This window comes from Mobula hypostoma, chromosome 14 (genome assembly GCF_963921235.1).
Source record: "Mobula hypostoma chromosome 14, sMobHyp1.1, whole genome shotgun sequence".
NCBI lineage: Eukaryota > Metazoa > Chordata > Chondrichthyes > Myliobatiformes > Myliobatidae > Mobula > Mobula hypostoma.
In genome coordinates this window covers 12,687,929-12,705,817 of record NC_086110.1, presented here as the reverse complement: position 1 = coordinate 12,705,817, position 17,889 = coordinate 12,687,929, and the positions used below count along the sequence as shown (strand labels likewise).

Here is a 17,889-nt window from a genome sequence, read left to right as displayed (position 1 = left end):
TGGTATGCTTCTCAGGCTTTTGCATGTAAACTTCCAGCAGAAATGTATTGATCATGTGCAATTAGCCTTAACCTGCCCTTGGAGAATTACTTAAAGCCACATGTAAACTCTTCTGTAATGCAGTTCAGTACCTATTTCAAAAATTTTGATAGGGATCTTCACATTCTCACCCAATGATCTGAATGTACTTAGAACCCTGCAATGATTTACCATGATACTTTATCCTGAAGTGGAAGATATTAATTATATCAGGAATATCTAAACCAAAATGTACCATCCTGGCCAATTTGATTTCTGGACAGTGCTGAATTGTGTGCCATTGAACAAGAGGTGCTACCTTTGGATATTTGTGGTGCCGGTAAGATACATCAGTCATGTATCTACTTGGAAATGCATTGGTAAAATTGAGTGTTAAATTGAACTTGGATGTGATGCACACAACTCTTAAATAATTTTCTGATGATCACTACTGTTAAAATGTGTTAAAATGTCATTGGAGAATGCAGGCATTGTGAAAGATGTCTTAACATTTAAGTAACACATTTGAGTTCTGTTCTTTTGCTCTCTTTTTAAAAAAAAAAAAATGGGCAGGCAAGGAGAAACCAAAGAGATAAAGGGCAGTTCGCCTGCCATGGTAGTCTGGAAGATACTGGAGGGAATTCTAAGTGACTGGATCTACCGGCATTTGGATAATTAGAGCATGATTAGGAGTAATCAACATGGCATTGTGAGTTGGAAATTGTGCTTAATGAACCTTTCAGAGTTTTATTTTGAAAAAATAACCAAAAACGTAGATGAGGGCAGGCAGTCAATATTATGTACTTTAGTAAGACCTTCAAGATCTTGCACAGTAGGCTGGTCTGGAAGGTTAGGTCCTGTGGTCTCCAGGGAGAGTTAAGTGGTTTCACAACTGGCTCGAAGGTAGGAAGTAGAGGGAGGTGGTTGAAGGTTGTTACTCAGAATGAAGGATTGACTAGTCGTGTGCTGCAGGGGTTGTTATCTATTATTTATAATAATGGGCGGGAGGGAGAAGATGGTGGCGCGACACAGCGCTCGGCCGTTCTGAATGATATCGATATGTGTTAACTAGGGGGCCGTGCGCAATCCTGATTTGATGGAGACAGCCGTGAGAAGCACGAAGGAACACCTGGAGAAACTTCCGAAATGCCCGCTTCGCTGCCGCTGCTACTGTGCAATCGAGAATCTCTGGAGGGGAAGGCCCCAAATCCTTGGCTTTGCCTATTGCCTATTGCCTGTTGCCGGGGCCAGGGTCGAAGCGATCGGCAGAGATGGTGCTCGGTGTCGGAGATCTGGTCGGAGGCTCGGAGTTTTCCGACGGACTCGGAGTCGAACTGTGGTCGGATGCTTCCAGGATGCTGCATCGGCAAGTTTGCAGCGCTGGAAGTTCACCGTCTGCGTGAGATGATGGGACTTTCGAGAGACTTTGAGACTTTTACCATGCCCATGGTCTTCTTATCAAAATACAGTATTGCTTTGCACTGTGTAACTATATGTTATAATTATGTGGTTTTTGTCAGTTTTTAAGTCGGTTTGTCATGTGTTTCTGTGATATCATTCTGGAAAAACATTGTATCATTTCTTAATGCATGCATTACTGAATGACAATAAAAGAGGACTGCATGTCCTTATAATCTAATCTAATAATAAACAATTTGGATGTGAATGCACAAGGCTTGATTAGTAAGTTTGCTGACAAAACTAGGAGATAATGAGGGTATTGTAGATGATGAGATCTTGGTCAGTTAGGGAAGTGGGCTGAGAAGTGATGCAGTTTGGAAAATCAAACCAGCATTGCACTTGTACTATGGTAGGGTTCTAGGGAGTGTAATTGAAGAGAGGAATACAAGGCCCGACCACATGGCAAAAAAGGCACTTAGCACTCTGGCTTTAATCAGTCATGGCACTAAGTATCGGGAGTAGGGGCATTATGGTGCAATTGTATAAGTCATTTGTGAGTGTGCACTTGAATACTATGTACAGTTTTGGTCAGCCTGTTTATAGGAAATATGTAGTTAAATTGGAAAGAGAGGCATGGATAAGGTGGATGTTAAGACTTTTCCCCATGATCGGGGAGTCCACATCTTACTGTAAGAGGGGAAAGATTTAAAAGGGACTTGAAGGGCAATTTTTCATGCAGAGTGTGGTGAATATATGGAATTAGCTGCCAGTAGTAGTAGTTGAGGCAGGTTCTTAGTATAATTTAAGAAGCACTTGGATAGGTAAGCAGGATAGCACTTGAGGGGCAAGTCTTAGAGGTGAATGCAGGAAACTGGGACCAGCTGGGTGGACTTGTTGAGCTGAAGGGCCTGTATCTGCTGTATTTCACAATGACTATCAATATCCTATTTGCTCTTTTGCTTGATTGTTTAGGTTGGAAGGTATTGAAAGTCTTGATCTATACTCAAGAAAATGGAGTCGGATGATTTGGGAGGTGATATATAGGTAAGTGATTTTAACTTGGTGATTCAGTGGCAATTTCAGTATCCCACACTGAACAAACTACTTCCTACTTATTAATTTCCCTGTACACTCAGTGAGATGATCAATAAATGTTAATTTTGCTTCTGATACTACTTTTTAAAAAAAAAAGTTCTTCCAGCCACAGCCTCCATAATCCCACCATCACACTGAGTTTATCTTTTCCCTTAATTTGAATGTTTTCCCTAGTTATATTCAATACAGAACATTTTTTTTAGAATGCATTCTGGTGCAGTTTCCTTATCTATCAGCAGATTCACTACACATAACAGTCTCCCTCAGACCAAAACTGTTTTGGAGTTCCTTCAGTCCAGGTAAACTTGCAGTTTAACCTTCAATATCAGTCTGCAGTAAATTGTAAGGTAACAAGAATTTCATACTAGATCCCACCAAGTTATCAGTCAAATTCTGGGATTTTACCAGCAACAAACTTTTTTTTGTAAGTTTCTTTTTAAATTGGTGAAAATATTGACCTGGAGTTTGCTGATTGGAGCATGCAACTACTGCTTGCTCTACTGTGGATTCAGGTCAATCCTGCTGGCCATATGTCCTAGACCCAATTAGCAAGATAGATGAATTATTATGGATTTTCCAAACTACACACTATGTTGGCAAGACCATATCTTACGTATTCTATTAAATTGATCTTGGTTTTTAAGGAGTGAATTGGACCTGATTCAGAAAAGATTTGCTGGGTTGAGTTATGTCAATAAAGAAATATTGAGGGGGAAGGTTTTGCAAAATAGATGTATTGTTCAGAACAAAGTGATTGTGTGGAAATCATGAATTCAGCTCTTTGACAAAGTAACTGCTGAGATGTGTTATGGCTTATCACCAGAGAACATAGTTCCAGAAAAGCAAGCTATAGTAATAAGACAACTGCACTTTCGTTTTGGAGTATTGCATCTTTTGTAATCCTCCTACTTAACAAGCTGTATAGATGGTCAGTTGCATATATACAAAGCTGGGGCAATAAGGACAGGTTTTCGTAGGTGAGTTAATTATGAAGAACAGATATAAATAGAAGTCAACATCTGATTCACCAACACACATCAAAGTTGCTGGTGAGCGCAGTAGGCCAGGCAGCATCTCTGGGAAGAGGTACAGTCGACGTTTCAGGCCGAGACCCTTTGAAGTGTCTCGGCCTGAAACGTCGACTGTACCTCTTCCCAGAGATGCAGCCTGGCCTGCTGCGTTCACCAGCAACTTTGATGTGTGTTGCTTGAATTTCCAGCATCTGCAGAATTTCTTATATCTGATTCACCATAATTTTTTGTTGAAACAGGTTTGAAGCTCTCTAGCCTACTGCTAGTTTTCTTCATAATGAAATTTCAAAACTTGACTTCTAGAGCTTGAGGTTTGTATCTGCTTGCTGAACATTTACTAAAATTTACAGAAAAAAATTAGGCCCAATTCACAAAGGGAAAGTTGAGTTAGAGGTCAGTGGAAGGCCAGTACTGTCTTTTAAAGCAGCTGAGTCCAAATTCGAGCTCCTTGAGCATGTTGGAGAAAAAGAATCAGCTAAAGTACAATACAAGAAAAATAAGTAGTTAATGTTATTTTTCATCTATTTTAGGTTTTCCTTCTGGTAAAGTATCTATTTATACTCCTTTATTCATGGTTATAAGCCATGTAAAAATAATTAAACATCTCATTACAAAAAGGAACAAGTAAAAAGCTTTTACTTGTTGAAGGGTCTTGGCCCGAAACGTCGACTGTTTAACTCTTTTCTATGATACTGCCTGGCTTGCTGAGTTCCTCCAGCATTCGGTGTGGTGCAAGTAAAAGGCTTTTTTTAAGTACACTCGCGTCGTTATTTACTGAAAATATTGTCGCATTGCACTGGACTATGTGAAAGGCTTACGGGGCTTTTGATATATTTAGCAAAGCTCTGCCCCTGAATAGACCCACCACACCTATAAGGTGGCCAATCTGGGACCGTGGTACCTCCCAATATCTCAAGTACAACGGTCAGTTTAGCCCGGCAGTGGGAAGAGTGGAAGAAACTCACGTTCGGAGCAAGCATTCTGAAACAAAGTATTTCAGGTCACGGTCTGAGTTTGAGCTCACCTCCCGTCACCGAACCAGCGGGCAATGGGACTTAAGTCCCGCCCGCAATTAACATGCGTGATGCTTGCTTGATGTCATCGGGTAGCAACGGAGAGACGCGGCGTGCGGGCGGTCTAGCCGGAGCGCCCACCCGAGGCCGGAGCGAAGTCGGCAGCCTGAGAGCCTGCTCGAAGCCGCAAACTAAGCGAGAAGGCCGGGACACGAACGGAGGCCGAGGCGAGCGAGCGGTTCTGTTTGCGTGAAGTTGGGCCTGTGCAACTCGGGCCCCGATTACTAAGCGGGCTGCAAACAGTTCAGCACCGGTATGGATAGCGTTGGCTGGGATATTGTACAGGGGAGTGGGAATGTATAAATAAATGTAGGATTTGACGTGGTCACTACTACAGTCATTGCGAGGGAGCTGGGCTTGACGAGTTTAATACTCCCAAGCAGCTTGGTGGACGTCAATTTCCCTTGTGCCCGTGTTTACAATATGACGACAGTATTCGACGGCTTTTTACTTAGTACCAAGGTGTCTTTATTACCATAGGAAGCGCAAAACAAAACCCACAGATGCCAGAGGGAGAATAAACATTTCAGGTCGTGTATTTTTCATTGGCACCGTAATCTTCTGCTCCTAAACCTAGTAATGGTATTTAAAAAAATGTAGATGGTAGCAGACAGTGTTTCATTCAACTTATATGATTTCGTCCTGGATTTTGTTGAGTAGAGATTTTCACTTTTAATTACTGATCAGTTTCCCTAGTACCCACGTTTACCTGGATTCTGTTAACGGTATCAGACTTGAAACTGTTAAGTACAGTATCCTGGGCTAAATCAATCAGTGTCAGGGCCTTTGCAGTTAAATCAGGTTACATAGGTAGGCTAACAAAAGCTTTGTCCTGAAAAATCCTGGAAATACTAACTTTGTTTCTCAGTTTACACTCGCTGCTGGAACAACTATTTCCAGCATTCTCTTCATAATTTTTATATTTTTTTCTTAATCCTTAATGTTTATCTTAAGTAGTTCCTTTTATTCTGTATATTTTAAGCTGAATTTCTAGTTTTGTGATTTACATTTTCTGATACCTTCCTTCCCTTCCTCCCACAGCTTTCTCCCTGCATGCATTTTGATCATTTCCATGGTGATTTATCATTTTTGTTTCCATTTGTAGCTCTGGGTGATAACCATGCTTGTTCCAGTATTCAGCCTCAAGCTGAACCACAGAATTAACCCTCGAATGGTGTCTGTTGGAAAATATGATGGTATACATCCCTGTCTGACTGCAGCAACGCAGGCTGGAAAGGTATTGCTTCTTAAAAATTGTTGCTAAATGACCAGGTACAATAATTAGTGGGGGGAGTGAGAGTTTATAACTGTTAACAGACTGAATAGTGGATGTTTGAGGATCCTGTTGAAAAGGGGAGGTGGGAGACTTCCGGTAGCGCTCATGGAGTGAAGTCGCGTTCTTGACTCGCTCCATTACCTCTGAGTTTTTTCTCTCTATGGTCAGCTATACTTTAATTAACTATTAAGGCATCAATTTTTACAATACTTTGAATTAAACTGAATTCTCTGACAATTGGATGATACTGAGATCGGCTATGTCTAAGAACGGGAAAGACGGCAAGGATGGTAAACCTCCGGTTAAACCGAAAGCTACGGATCTCCCTCCGACTGAATCACCGGTGACTTTGAAAGCGATATCGGAGTTAATTCAGAGGGAAATTTCAACCTCTGTTAGGGAGATGATTCGTACAGAAATTATGGGCTTTGTTAAAGACCTGATTCATACGGAAATCTCAACTAAGTTCCAGAAAATTGCCGATTTAATTGATAAGATGCAAACATGTATTGCGGAACATCAGTCGGCTATATCTGATCTTCAAAAATCCGCGCAACAAAGTGAGCTTAAGATGGGGAAAGTCGAAGAAACAATTAATGTAATGAAGAAGAAACTTGACTTTTTGACTTTTAAAAACTCTGACTTGGAATCTAGAATGCGACGGCAGAATTTACGAATGATTGGCGTCAGGGAAGCCGTGGAAGCTAACAACCCTATGAAATATTTCTCCCAACTTTTAAAAGATGCATTCCCTACTGTATTTCCTGACCAACCACCGCTACTGGATCGTGTTCACAGAATCCCATCATACTCGTCTAGGTCAGATAGACCGAGGCATGTTATCTTACGTTTTCATTACTTTCAAGACAAGGAGAGACTGTTTCGATTCGCTCGATCTAAAGGTTTCATTGATTTTTCGGATCTTAAGTTCCGATTCGTGGAAGATTTCAGTAAACCAATCTGGGACCAACGGGTCCGTTACAGATCCGTGATGTCGGAATTCTATAAGATGGATTTAAGACCAGCGCTGCTGTACCCTGCACGTCTAAGGATTCGCATGTTAGATGGAGCCCTTCGTTTTTTTGATTCTCCATCGGATGCCCAGAGTTATCTGGATCAACTTTCATCTTCAACATCTTAATTGCCTTTTTTTAAATTTTCTCCGTTGATCGGAGGCTGTGAATTGGTTGGTTTTAACTTTTCTGTGCCCTATTTGGGCAGAAAAGTTTACTTTCGATTTCTTAATATGGCTGCTAAACTTTCTTTTTAACTGCGTCATTTCTTTCTTTTCCCAGGGGATTCTGAGTGGTTACTTCCCTTTTGTCATCTTACGTATTTCCTGTGCGGCCTTAAATTTTGTAGTTTTTTTTAAATTTTATTCTGTTTTGCTTTTTATAATCATTTTATGTTAATAATCCTATTTTTTTTTGTTGCTGTGTCTATTCATGAGTTTGAGGTTTATTGTGGTTTTTTTTTAATATATACTTTCCGGCTTTTGTTCTGTTCTGTGTGTATTTTAATTGAGCTAACTTTTTTTTACTTATTTTTTTACTGTTTTACAATTAGCTGACCCTTTTCATATTTATACCTTTTTTTTAGGGAGCGTATACCGGAAGTCATGGGGGTAGTTTTAGCGCTTGCTTCTTTCTGGCGGGTCTGCTTTAGATTTCGCCTTGGGGTCTTGGGGTGGGGGGTGGTGGGAGGGGCTTCACGTTTTAGTTTGTTTCTCTTTGGGCTATATACATTATTGAAGTATTGGTTGCGTCCTTTTCCCCGGTATCTTTTGTATGTTCTGTTTCCTCTCCGGGTTTGTGGGTCGCGCCTATTGTCAATCCTCCTTGTTATGGGTTGACTTTAGGATTTATGGAGTCTATTATTAATTTTGTCTCCTGGAATACTAATGGTCTTAATCATCCTATTAAAAGGAAAAAAGTTTTTAAAGTGTTCCGGAGACTTAAAGCACAAATTTTATTTTTACAAGAGACCCATGTACGGAGGGGGGACAGACTACGTTTTTTCAAATTCTGGAAGGGACAACAATTTCATTCGAACTCCAATGCTAAGATTCGAGGCGTCTCTATTTTTATAGACTCCTCAGTTACTTTTATACAACAGGATATTATCTCTGATCCGAATGGTAGATTTTTACTGGTTAGTGGTTTACTATTTAATAAAAAAGTAGTTTTGGTTAATGTTTATGCTCCTAATATGGATTGTCCGGAATTTTATAAATCATTGTTTGATCAGTTTCCGAATTTGAACGAGTTTTCATTGATTTGGGGCGGAGATCTTAATACCTGTTTATCTCCAGCTTTGGACCGTTCGGCTCCTTTACGGACTTTACCTAATAAATCTGCAAATTTGATTAATTTTTTCCTTTCTGATTCTGGGTCGACGGACATTTGGCGTTTTCTGCATCCTCAGGAAAAAGATTTTTCCTTCTTTTCACATGTTCATCATTCCTATTCAAGAATTGATTATTTTTTCATTGATTCTCGTCTCATTCCTTCAGTGATTAAATGTGATTATGATTCTATAACCATTTCGGATCATGCTCCACTTAAGCTTTCTATTAAAATTATGGCCAATATACCAAACAATAGACAATGGCGTTTTAATTCGCTGTTGCTTCAGGACTCGGACTTTGTTAATTTTATGAATGAACAGATTGAGCTTTTTTTTACAATTAACCATACAGAAGATATTTCGGTTAACACTCTTTGGGATACTTTTAAAGCCTATATTCGGGGTCAGATTATTTCGTATTCCGTTGCTTTGAGGAAGAAACAGAAGCAGGAGGAGATGGCAATTGTGGACAAGATTAAAGAAATTGATAAGAAATATGTTATGGCTCCTTCTGAGGAGCTATACAAACAAAGAACTGAACTTCAAATGGAACACAGTTTACTACTCTGGTCCTCGATTGTAAACCAATTAAAGAAAACAAGAAGTGATTTTTATGTTCACAGTGATAAAATTGGCAAGCTGCTGGCTAATCAATTGAAATCTAATTATGTTAAATCTCAAATCAATCAGATTTATAACCAAAATGATCGATTGATATTGGATCATGTGGGGATTAATCAAACCTTTTGTGATTTTTATTCTTCTTTATATCAATCAGAGTCTCCTCGAGATTCTAAATATATGAATGATTTTTTAGATAAGTTAGACTTCCCTCAGATTTCACAGGATATGTCTTCTTTATTAGATACTTCCATTACAATGGATGAGATTAAGAATGTTATTTTTTCTATGAATCTGGGGAAAGCTCCTGGCCCTGATGGGTTTACCGTTGAATTTTATAAATGTTTTGCTTCTTTATTGATTCCTTGGCTCTATAAGGTTTTTGAGGCTTCTTTGAAACTTGGTAAACTTCCGGAATCTTTTAATAGAGCATCAATTTCTTTAATACTAAAGAAGGATAAAGACCCTGCTCAATGTGCATCTTATAGACCAATATCTTTATTAAATGTTGATTCTAAAGTTTTTTCTAAGTTATTAGCAAATAGACTAGAAAAAGTACTTCCTTCTATTATTTCGGAAGACCAAACGGGTTTTATTAAAGGTCGTTACTCTTTTTATAATATTCGTACATTGTTAAATATCGTTTATACTCCCTCACAAAATGTTCCTGAGTGTGTTATTTCTTTAGATGCCGAGAAAGCTTTTGATAGAGTAGAATGGCCTTATTTATTTAAGGTGCTTGAAATGTTTAATTTTAGCTTGAAATTTATATCCTGGATTAAACTGTTATATCACTCCCCTGTAGCCTCGGTTCGTACTAACTCCTTAAACTCACCTTTTTTTCCTCTCTTTCGTGGTACTCGACAAGGCTGTCCTCTTAGTCCCCTATTATTTGATATTGCATTAGAACCTCTTGCAATTGCTATTCGAGAATCTTCAAATATTACTGGGATAACTCGGGGATTAAAGTCCCATAAATTATCACTCTATGCTGATGATTTACTTTTATATATTTCTAATCCTGAGAGATCCATTCCTGCTGTTTTAGAGTTATTAGCACAATTTGGTCTTTTCTCAGGTTATAAATTAAATCTTAGTAAGAGTGAACTTTTTCCGATTAATAAACATCTTCCCTTATATTATAAATTTCCATTTAAATTGATTAATAATTACTTTTCATATCTTGGGATTAAAATTACTTGTAAACATAAAGATTTATTTAAGACTAACTTTTTACCATTAATAGACCATATTACTCAACTTTCATCTAAATGGTTTCCCTTATATTTAACTTTGATTGGTCGTATTAATGCAGTTAAGATGTTTTTTTTGCCAAAATTTTTATATGTGTTTCAGGCATTACCAATTTTCGTTCCTAAATCTTTTTTTGATAAAGTTGACTCTAAAATTTCTTCATTTATTTGGCAGAATAAGAATCCGAGACTGGGTAAAATACATTTACAGAAAGCTAAGAGAGATGGAGGTTTAGCATTACCTAACTTTAGATTTTATTATTGGGCTATTAATATTCGACATATGAAATTTTGGTTACTTGACCGGGACATACTATCTATTCCTAAATGGGTAGCATTGGAATTACAATCTGTTCAGGGTTATACACTTGGTTCTATTTTAGGTTCCTCTCTTCCTTTTGATTCGAAACGCCTTAAGCAGGTCTCTAACCCGATAGTTAAATATGCTTTGCGCATTTGGTTTCAATTCAGAAAATTTTTTGATCTTAATCAATTCGGGTTAGCGATTCCTATTTTAGGCAACATATTTTTTCCTCCCTCTTTTACGGATCGCGCTTTTCAAACTTGGAAGACTAAGGGTATTTTACGGTTTTTGGATTTATTTTTAGATGGTTCCCTTATGTCTTTTGAACAATTATCTAATAAATATAACTTATCAAGAATACATTTTTTTAGATATTTACAAGTTAGAAATTTCCTAAGTACTATACTTTCTTCCTTTCCAATGCTTCCTCCTATATATATTTTAGATTCGATAATTAACCTTAATCCATGTCAGAAAGGTGCATCGGCTATGATTTATAATATTATTATGAAACTTAGGAAAGCTCCATTTGATAAGATTAGGGTAGATTGGGAACAGGAATTGGGGCTTACCATTTCTGTGGATGATTGGGGGCAGATTTTACAATTAGTTAATACTTCCTCTATTTGTGCTAAACATTCCCTAATTCAATTTAAAGTGGTTCATAGAGCACATATGTCCAAAGATAAGTTAGCGTGTTTTTACTCGCATATTAATCCTTTCTGTGATAGATGTTCGGGGCAGATAGCCTCTTTAACTCATATGTTTTGGTCTTGCCCTACTTTGGAAACTTTTTGGAGAGATATTTTCAATATTATTTCTAAGGTATTAAATATAGATATCTCTCCTCACCCTATTACTGCTATCTTTGGACTACCTAAAATTTCTAGTAATCTTTCCCCTTCAGCCCGTAGAATGATTGCATTTCTTACTTTAATGGCGAAAAGATGTATTTTACAACATTGGAAAGAGCTTAATGCTCCAACTACCTTTTTTTGGTTTTCTCAGACGATTTTATGTTTGAATCTGGAGAAAATTAGAAGTAACCTTTATGATTCTTCATTTAAATTTGAACAGATTTGGGGACCTTTTATTCGATATTTTCATTTAATGTAATATTTACCCTTCTTGTTTTTTTTTCACTGTTTTAATGGAGGTCGGGATTGAGGACGTGATTTTAAGTTTAACTCTGTTTGGTTTCAAGTTAGCCCATTGCTTTGCTTTGCTTTTAGGTAGTTGCACGGTGGGTTTTTTTTGGGGGTTTTTTTTTTCTTTTTTTTTTCCATTGATATATATAAAATCTAGTATACTATTATGTTATCTTGGTTTCTTATGCTTAAATTACATTGTTTGTAGTATTTTCTTTTTGGTATTGTTATCTTTTGGAATTTTATTGTACTTTAACATTGTATTAATGTTTATATGGCTTACCTTTTTTGTATACTTACTCAATAAAAAGATTTAAAAAGAAAAGAAAAGGGGAGGTGATACTGTAGTGGATTTGTAGTCTAGATCCCAGGGCAAAGTCCTGGGGTCATGAGTTTGAAACCCTTCATGGCAAATGATGATACATTTGAGTTTGAATTCTGGAATTAAAAAGTCTTATGTTGACCATGAAAACCATTGACAATTGTTGACAGGTCTCATCTGATTATCTAATATCCCGTAAGGCAGGAAATCTGTGGTTCGTATGTGGTCTGACACATGATTTTAGACCCACAGCAATATGGCTGACTCTTAACTGTCCTAAGAAATTACATAATGAACCATTCAGTTGTTCAAAACTGTTCAAAACCCACAAGGAAACAAAAAACACAACTGACCTGGACAACAGAAATGAAAATGGCAAAACCTGCCTTGCTGACCCTGCCTATACACATAAATATATTGAAATAAATACCTTTAATTCACCTTTGCTGGGTCCAGGAAACTCCTCCCTAAAATTAACCAATAAGAAAATACTCTTTCACTTAATAAAAGGACAAAGACGCTTGCAGAATATTATTTAATCCTGATTTGCATAGTTAACATTAAGTCTTAGCTGGAGTTAAGATTTTAGTTCCATTGGTAATGAAAATTGTATGAGTTAAGCTGCTAAAGCAATTTAAGTGTGCCATTATGTAGTAGTTTTGGAGTAAATGTGAACAATATTTCAGAGCTATATGTGCACCATTTCATTATTACCATGAAAAGAAATCAGTATGTAATGATATGCTAAAGTGACAATAATGAAAGAAGTAGAATTAACAGTTCGAGAATGGTGAAGTGAAAAACGTTATTAATTCAGAAGTCGGATATCACACATCTGTTTTCTACTGTGACTTTAGTGAAATTTCACAAGATAATTTATTTCCTTTGCCTTAAGTATTTGATTTACTGTAATTAATAAATATTGTTGATATGTTCTCCTTAGGTCTTTATACACAACCCACATATTCGTAGCCAGCGTGTTGTAGCTAACCATTTATTACAAGGTGGCCTGGATTCTGATACCTACCTTCTAAATATAAACCAGAATGTCAGCTGTCTAACTGCAGGAGTACTTAATCCCACACTTGGCTATGACTCTTTGCTCGTAGGCACACAGACTAATCTACTGGCCTATGATGTACATAACAACACTGATGTTTTCTATAAGGAGGTAAGATTTTAATTCATCAATGAACAATGAGGGGACTTTTTTAAAGGCGCATCCCAAGATATTTCCAGTCATTTAAAAAAAATGTCTTTAATGGTGTATTTTAGATGTTAGTCATTTTGTGCACAGCAAACTCTAATGAACCAAGCTGCTAATGATGTGATAATGTAATTTTTTTTTAGAAATTTTGATAGGATAATTTTATCTGATTCTAATGCATTGTGCGCTTATTGAAAATTCATATCACCACTTGATGAATTTGGTATTTCTCCCTGTCAATGTTTCACAATGAGATTATTATCTGATTAGCTTTTCAGAAATGGTCTTGGTGGTAGTCTTACTTTATTCATCCTTTATCCAGAATAAAATATAATGGTAGTTTGGTATAAATGAGAAGTATATTTTTCATTTAAGAATTCATGTTCTGGCTCCCTCTTCTCTCTGATCTTTTGTTCTCCCCCTCACTGCTTTGAGTTTTGTCCATCTTTCTTGGCCATTTATAGGCCATGCACTTTTCTGCTGCAGTGGCAGAAAATTGGCAGGCGTATCTTGGGATACTTACAACGGCATCCAAACCTCAAAAAGCCACCGAGTTGCATTTCTTAATAAGCCTGCACAACTCCATGTCTTTTAATGCTAATTTGTTAATTTCTCTTCATTGCTTTGTTCTTGTTCTAGAATAATCAAAATAAATGTTCTGGTATCCTATTACTAGATCCTAGTAAGAGCTTTTGTCCTTGATGGTATCTCCCACTTTATTAAGGTAACTGCTTCCTTGTCTGTCATGCCCTAACTATCCAAAATATACTTAATTTAGAATTTACCACTATTTCTATTGTATATTCATCAATTTTAATACCCCTAACGACAGTATCTCCCACTCTTAAACCTAAACATTTTCCTTTACTATTAATTAGTAACTTATTTTTCTAACTTAAATTATCCATCACCAGGGGGCTTTTGATATAATTCCCATTCTTGGGCAGACCACCTATCTTTGGTGTTCACAATCTCCAGTAAAATTACCCAGTCATCTCATTTTCAATTGGTTAATGTAGATTACATTCACAAAAGACAAGCTCTTCATACCTCTTGATAGTCTTCAATTAGTTTTATAATTTTGTTCTTTATTTTACTTCAGCTTGGAGAAGTTATAACTCCTCAGTGGGAAACGAACAGAAACTTTTTCTGTTGGTCATTTCAATCATAATGCATGTAAGGGTGGTTCAAATATAGGTCAATCATCTCAGGCCCAATCTGTTACTGCAGAAGTTTCTCAGTGTCTTAAATCTAAACAATTTCAGCTGCCTATTCATGATAAAGTTGGAATTAGTAATATTCACTGATTTGTTGCCCAGTGTTTATTTTTATTTGGTCCCCCCAAAAAATGAAACAGCTATGGCTGCAAGCAGCAAAACTGAAACAGCATTTAGGCAATTCCCTGATAAGCAATGGGAATGTTCAGTATATACCAGGCAATATCCATCTCTGGCTGAAGGAAATCCTGTCACTTGAGTAGGGTACATAACCATATTAACAGCACCAAATCCCCCAAGCCTTCTGGGGGGACCATTGTTGAAGATTCACAAAAAATAGTGTAGGCACAAGAGTATGATGAAAACTGTCTGCTTGGTTGGATAAGTACAACTCTAATAGCATTTGAGAAGCTCGACATAAGGCAAAGCAGCCTGCTTGATTTACACCTGCTTGTCATGTTACATATGCATTTCATCCAAACCTGTGCACTGTAGCTGTTGTGTGTACAGTCAGCAGCAACCTTTTTATTTTTTTGCACCATTCTCTATAGACTCCAGAGACTTTACGTGAAAATCCCAGGAGACCTGCAGTTTCTGGGCAACCTGAATCATTCCATCTGGCACCAACAATCATTCTACTGCAAAAGCCTCTAAGACTGCATTTCTTCCTTATTCTGATGTTTGATCTGAACAACAACTGAACATCTTGACCATGTCTGCATACCTTTATGCATTGAGTTGCTGCCACATGATTGCTGATTGGATATTTACATGAACAAGCAGATGTAAAGTGGCCACTGAGTGTGCTTAAATGGGCAAAGAGAGGGACAGTAACATTTTCTAGTTCGCTCTCTTCCAACCTCAAATGGATCTTCTCATCTTTGATCCTTGATCCTTTTATATTGGTAGCTTTGTAACCCAACATGTGTCAAAGGAATCTTTGTAAAATGGAAGTCCATCAAAGACAAAACTGTTTCTTTAGAAAAATTCTGTCTAGTCATTTCAACAGAAAACAAAACTTAGTTGTTTGGATTTTGTCAAGTCAAATTTATTGATAAAGCACATTTAAAACCAACCCATGTTGACCAAAGTGCTATACAAACCATAACAGGTAACTAAAATCACAAATACAAGGCACACAGCTTATAGGCACAAAATAAACCACACATGAGTCTAGGCACAAGCCAAAAATCAGCCACATCAAGAAGATTCAAACGCTAGTGAATAAAGGTACGTTTTGAGCCTAGACTTAAAAGAGTCAATGGAGGGGGCAGATCTGATAGGGAGGGGAGTGCTGTTTCACAGTCTAGGCGCGATCACCCCTGAACTTAATTTAGATCATGGGACAGCCAGGAACCCCAAGTCAGCTGACCTGATGGACCTTGTCACTTCAAGCTTCTCACTTTTACCATTGTGAATCTTGTGTTTACTTTTATTCATATCATCTTGGTTAACTATCTTCTGTTTATTCCTTTTTCCATCTTTTAAGCCCCAAATATTTTCAAGTCCATGTTTTTCAAAGTTGAGGTCAGGATTTCTGCCTTACTTTGAAATTAAGGTCTGTCTTCCTCCTGCAACCTGACCTTTTAATAAAAAAACAACTCGAGCTGATTGTAATATGGTTTGTGTGTCATTTACCTTTTACTCTTTACCATTTAGGGCCTAAGCTAATTGGGTTGTGGCTCTTTGCAACTCATTTTAGAGGTAGCTTGCTCCAAATAAACACTGTGCATTAGATTGAAATCCAGTGTATGTCATGACACCTTTGCAATGTAATTGACCACGATAGGAGTCTTGGTCCATTGTTGTTTAAAGTACTTGATTCATGCAAAATGACCTCCAATTTAACGCACCTTGTTCCAAATATGGAAATTCTATAGAGGCCAATTTAGAATTTCAAGTACTTTTATGTTAAAACTTTTAACTTATTCCAATTTAGAAGAACTTGTTGAATAATGAAATAAATTTATTTTACTGACTATTCCTATAATTTCTCAATGCTTGGAAATTTGGTATCAATATCCTGGTATAAATGCCCTTTTTTTTTCCATTCAGAAACTGCTTATGTGTGATGAGACATTTTATACAAGTAACATTTTCTCCTTGTGTGACCCCTGACGTGGCAAAATAAGTTTCAAGAATTGCTAGAGTTAAAGGCCTGTGAAGAGATCCTGATTTGCGGTTTCTCTTTTTGTAGGTGGCAGATGGAGCCAATGCAGTAGTGCTGGGGCAGCTGGGGGACATACCCTCTCCACTGGCAATTATTGGAGGGAACTGTACACTCCAAGGTTTCGATCAGGAAGGAAATGATCTTTTCTGGACGGTATGGAAATACAGAATTATGCCAGGACTGATTACCAGTTTTTGTAGGGTGAGAAGGTAGTGCCAAGTACTGTAAAATGTGGAAGCAATACTGGATAGAACAAAGAACCAATATCCTTTCGCTCCAGCTTCCATCCTCCCCTTAAGTTCACTTGGTCCATTTCAGACACCTCTCTCCCCTTTCTTGATATCTGGCTGTCTCCATTTCTGGCAAACTATCTACTGATATCTGTTATAATCTCACCAACTCCCACAACTATCTTGACTATACTTTTTCTCACCCCGTCTCCTATAAATCTGCCATTCCTTTTTTGCAGTTTCTTCATCACTTCTGCCTCTGTTCCTAGGATGAGGCTTTCCTTTGCGAGATATCAGAGATGTCCTCCTTCAAAGAATGAGGTTTCCCTTCCTCCACCATTGATGCTGCCCTCCATTTCCAAGATATCTGCCCTCACGCCATCTTCCTGCAGCCGCAACAGGGATAGTTTCCTCTTGTCCTTGCCTACCACCCTATGAGCCTCCACATCCATCACATCATTCTCTGCAGTGTCCGCCATCTGGAATGGGACCCTACCGCCAATCACATCCTTACATCCCCTACTCTCCGCTTTCCACACAGATCTCTCTATAAGACCATGAGACATGGGAGCAGTATTAGGCCATTCAGCCCTTTGAGTCTGCTCTGCCATTCCATCATGGTTGATCCCTCTGAGATTACCTTGTCCATTTGTCCCTCCCCACTAATCTCACTCCTGGCATTTACCACTGCAAGTGAAAAAACTAGACCTGTTCATTCTCCTCCTCCCTGGTCCAAACAGTCTTTCCAGATGAAGCAACACTTTACCTGTGAATCTCTTAGGATTGTTTACTGTATCCGGTGCTCCCAATACGGCTCCTTGACGTTGGTGAGAACCAGTGTAGATTGGGTAGCACCTTTGTTGAACACCTTTGCTCCATCCACAAAAATCAGCATTTCCTGGTGGCCAACCATTTTAATTCCATTCTCCATTCCCATTCCGACATATCATCTATGACTGTCTCTACTGCCACGATGAGGCCACCCACAGGCTAGAGAAGCAGCACCTCATATTCCACCTGAGTAGCCTCCAACCTGAAGAACATCAAATTTTCTAACTTCCAGTACTTTTTCCTCCTCCCACCTTCACTCTTCAATGCCCCACTCTGGCCACCCTCTTACCTCTTCTCTTCTCCTCACCTGCCTATCACCTCCTCCTGGTGCCCCTTCTCCTTCTTT

At 38.0% G+C, this 17,889-nt stretch overlaps 1 protein-coding gene across 1 annotated transcript in view; it reads left to right on the top strand.

Annotated features, from left to right (window-relative positions):
* Nucleotides 1-4,643: 4,643 nt before the first annotated feature.
* bbs2 (Bardet-Biedl syndrome 2) overlaps nt 4,644-17,889 on the top strand; it is a 126,787-nt gene continuing 113,541 nt past the window's right edge. Inside the window, exons 1-4 of the mRNA XM_063066684.1 lie at nt 4,644-4,871; nt 5,724-5,855; nt 12,832-13,059; nt 16,510-16,635. Of these exons, the coding sequence (XP_062922754.1) occupies nt 5,739-5,855; nt 12,832-13,059; nt 16,510-16,635 (471 nt within the window). The 5' untranslated portion in view covers nt 4,644-4,871; nt 5,724-5,738. The remainder of the gene's footprint in view (nt 4,872-5,723; nt 5,856-12,831; nt 13,060-16,509; nt 16,636-17,889) is intronic.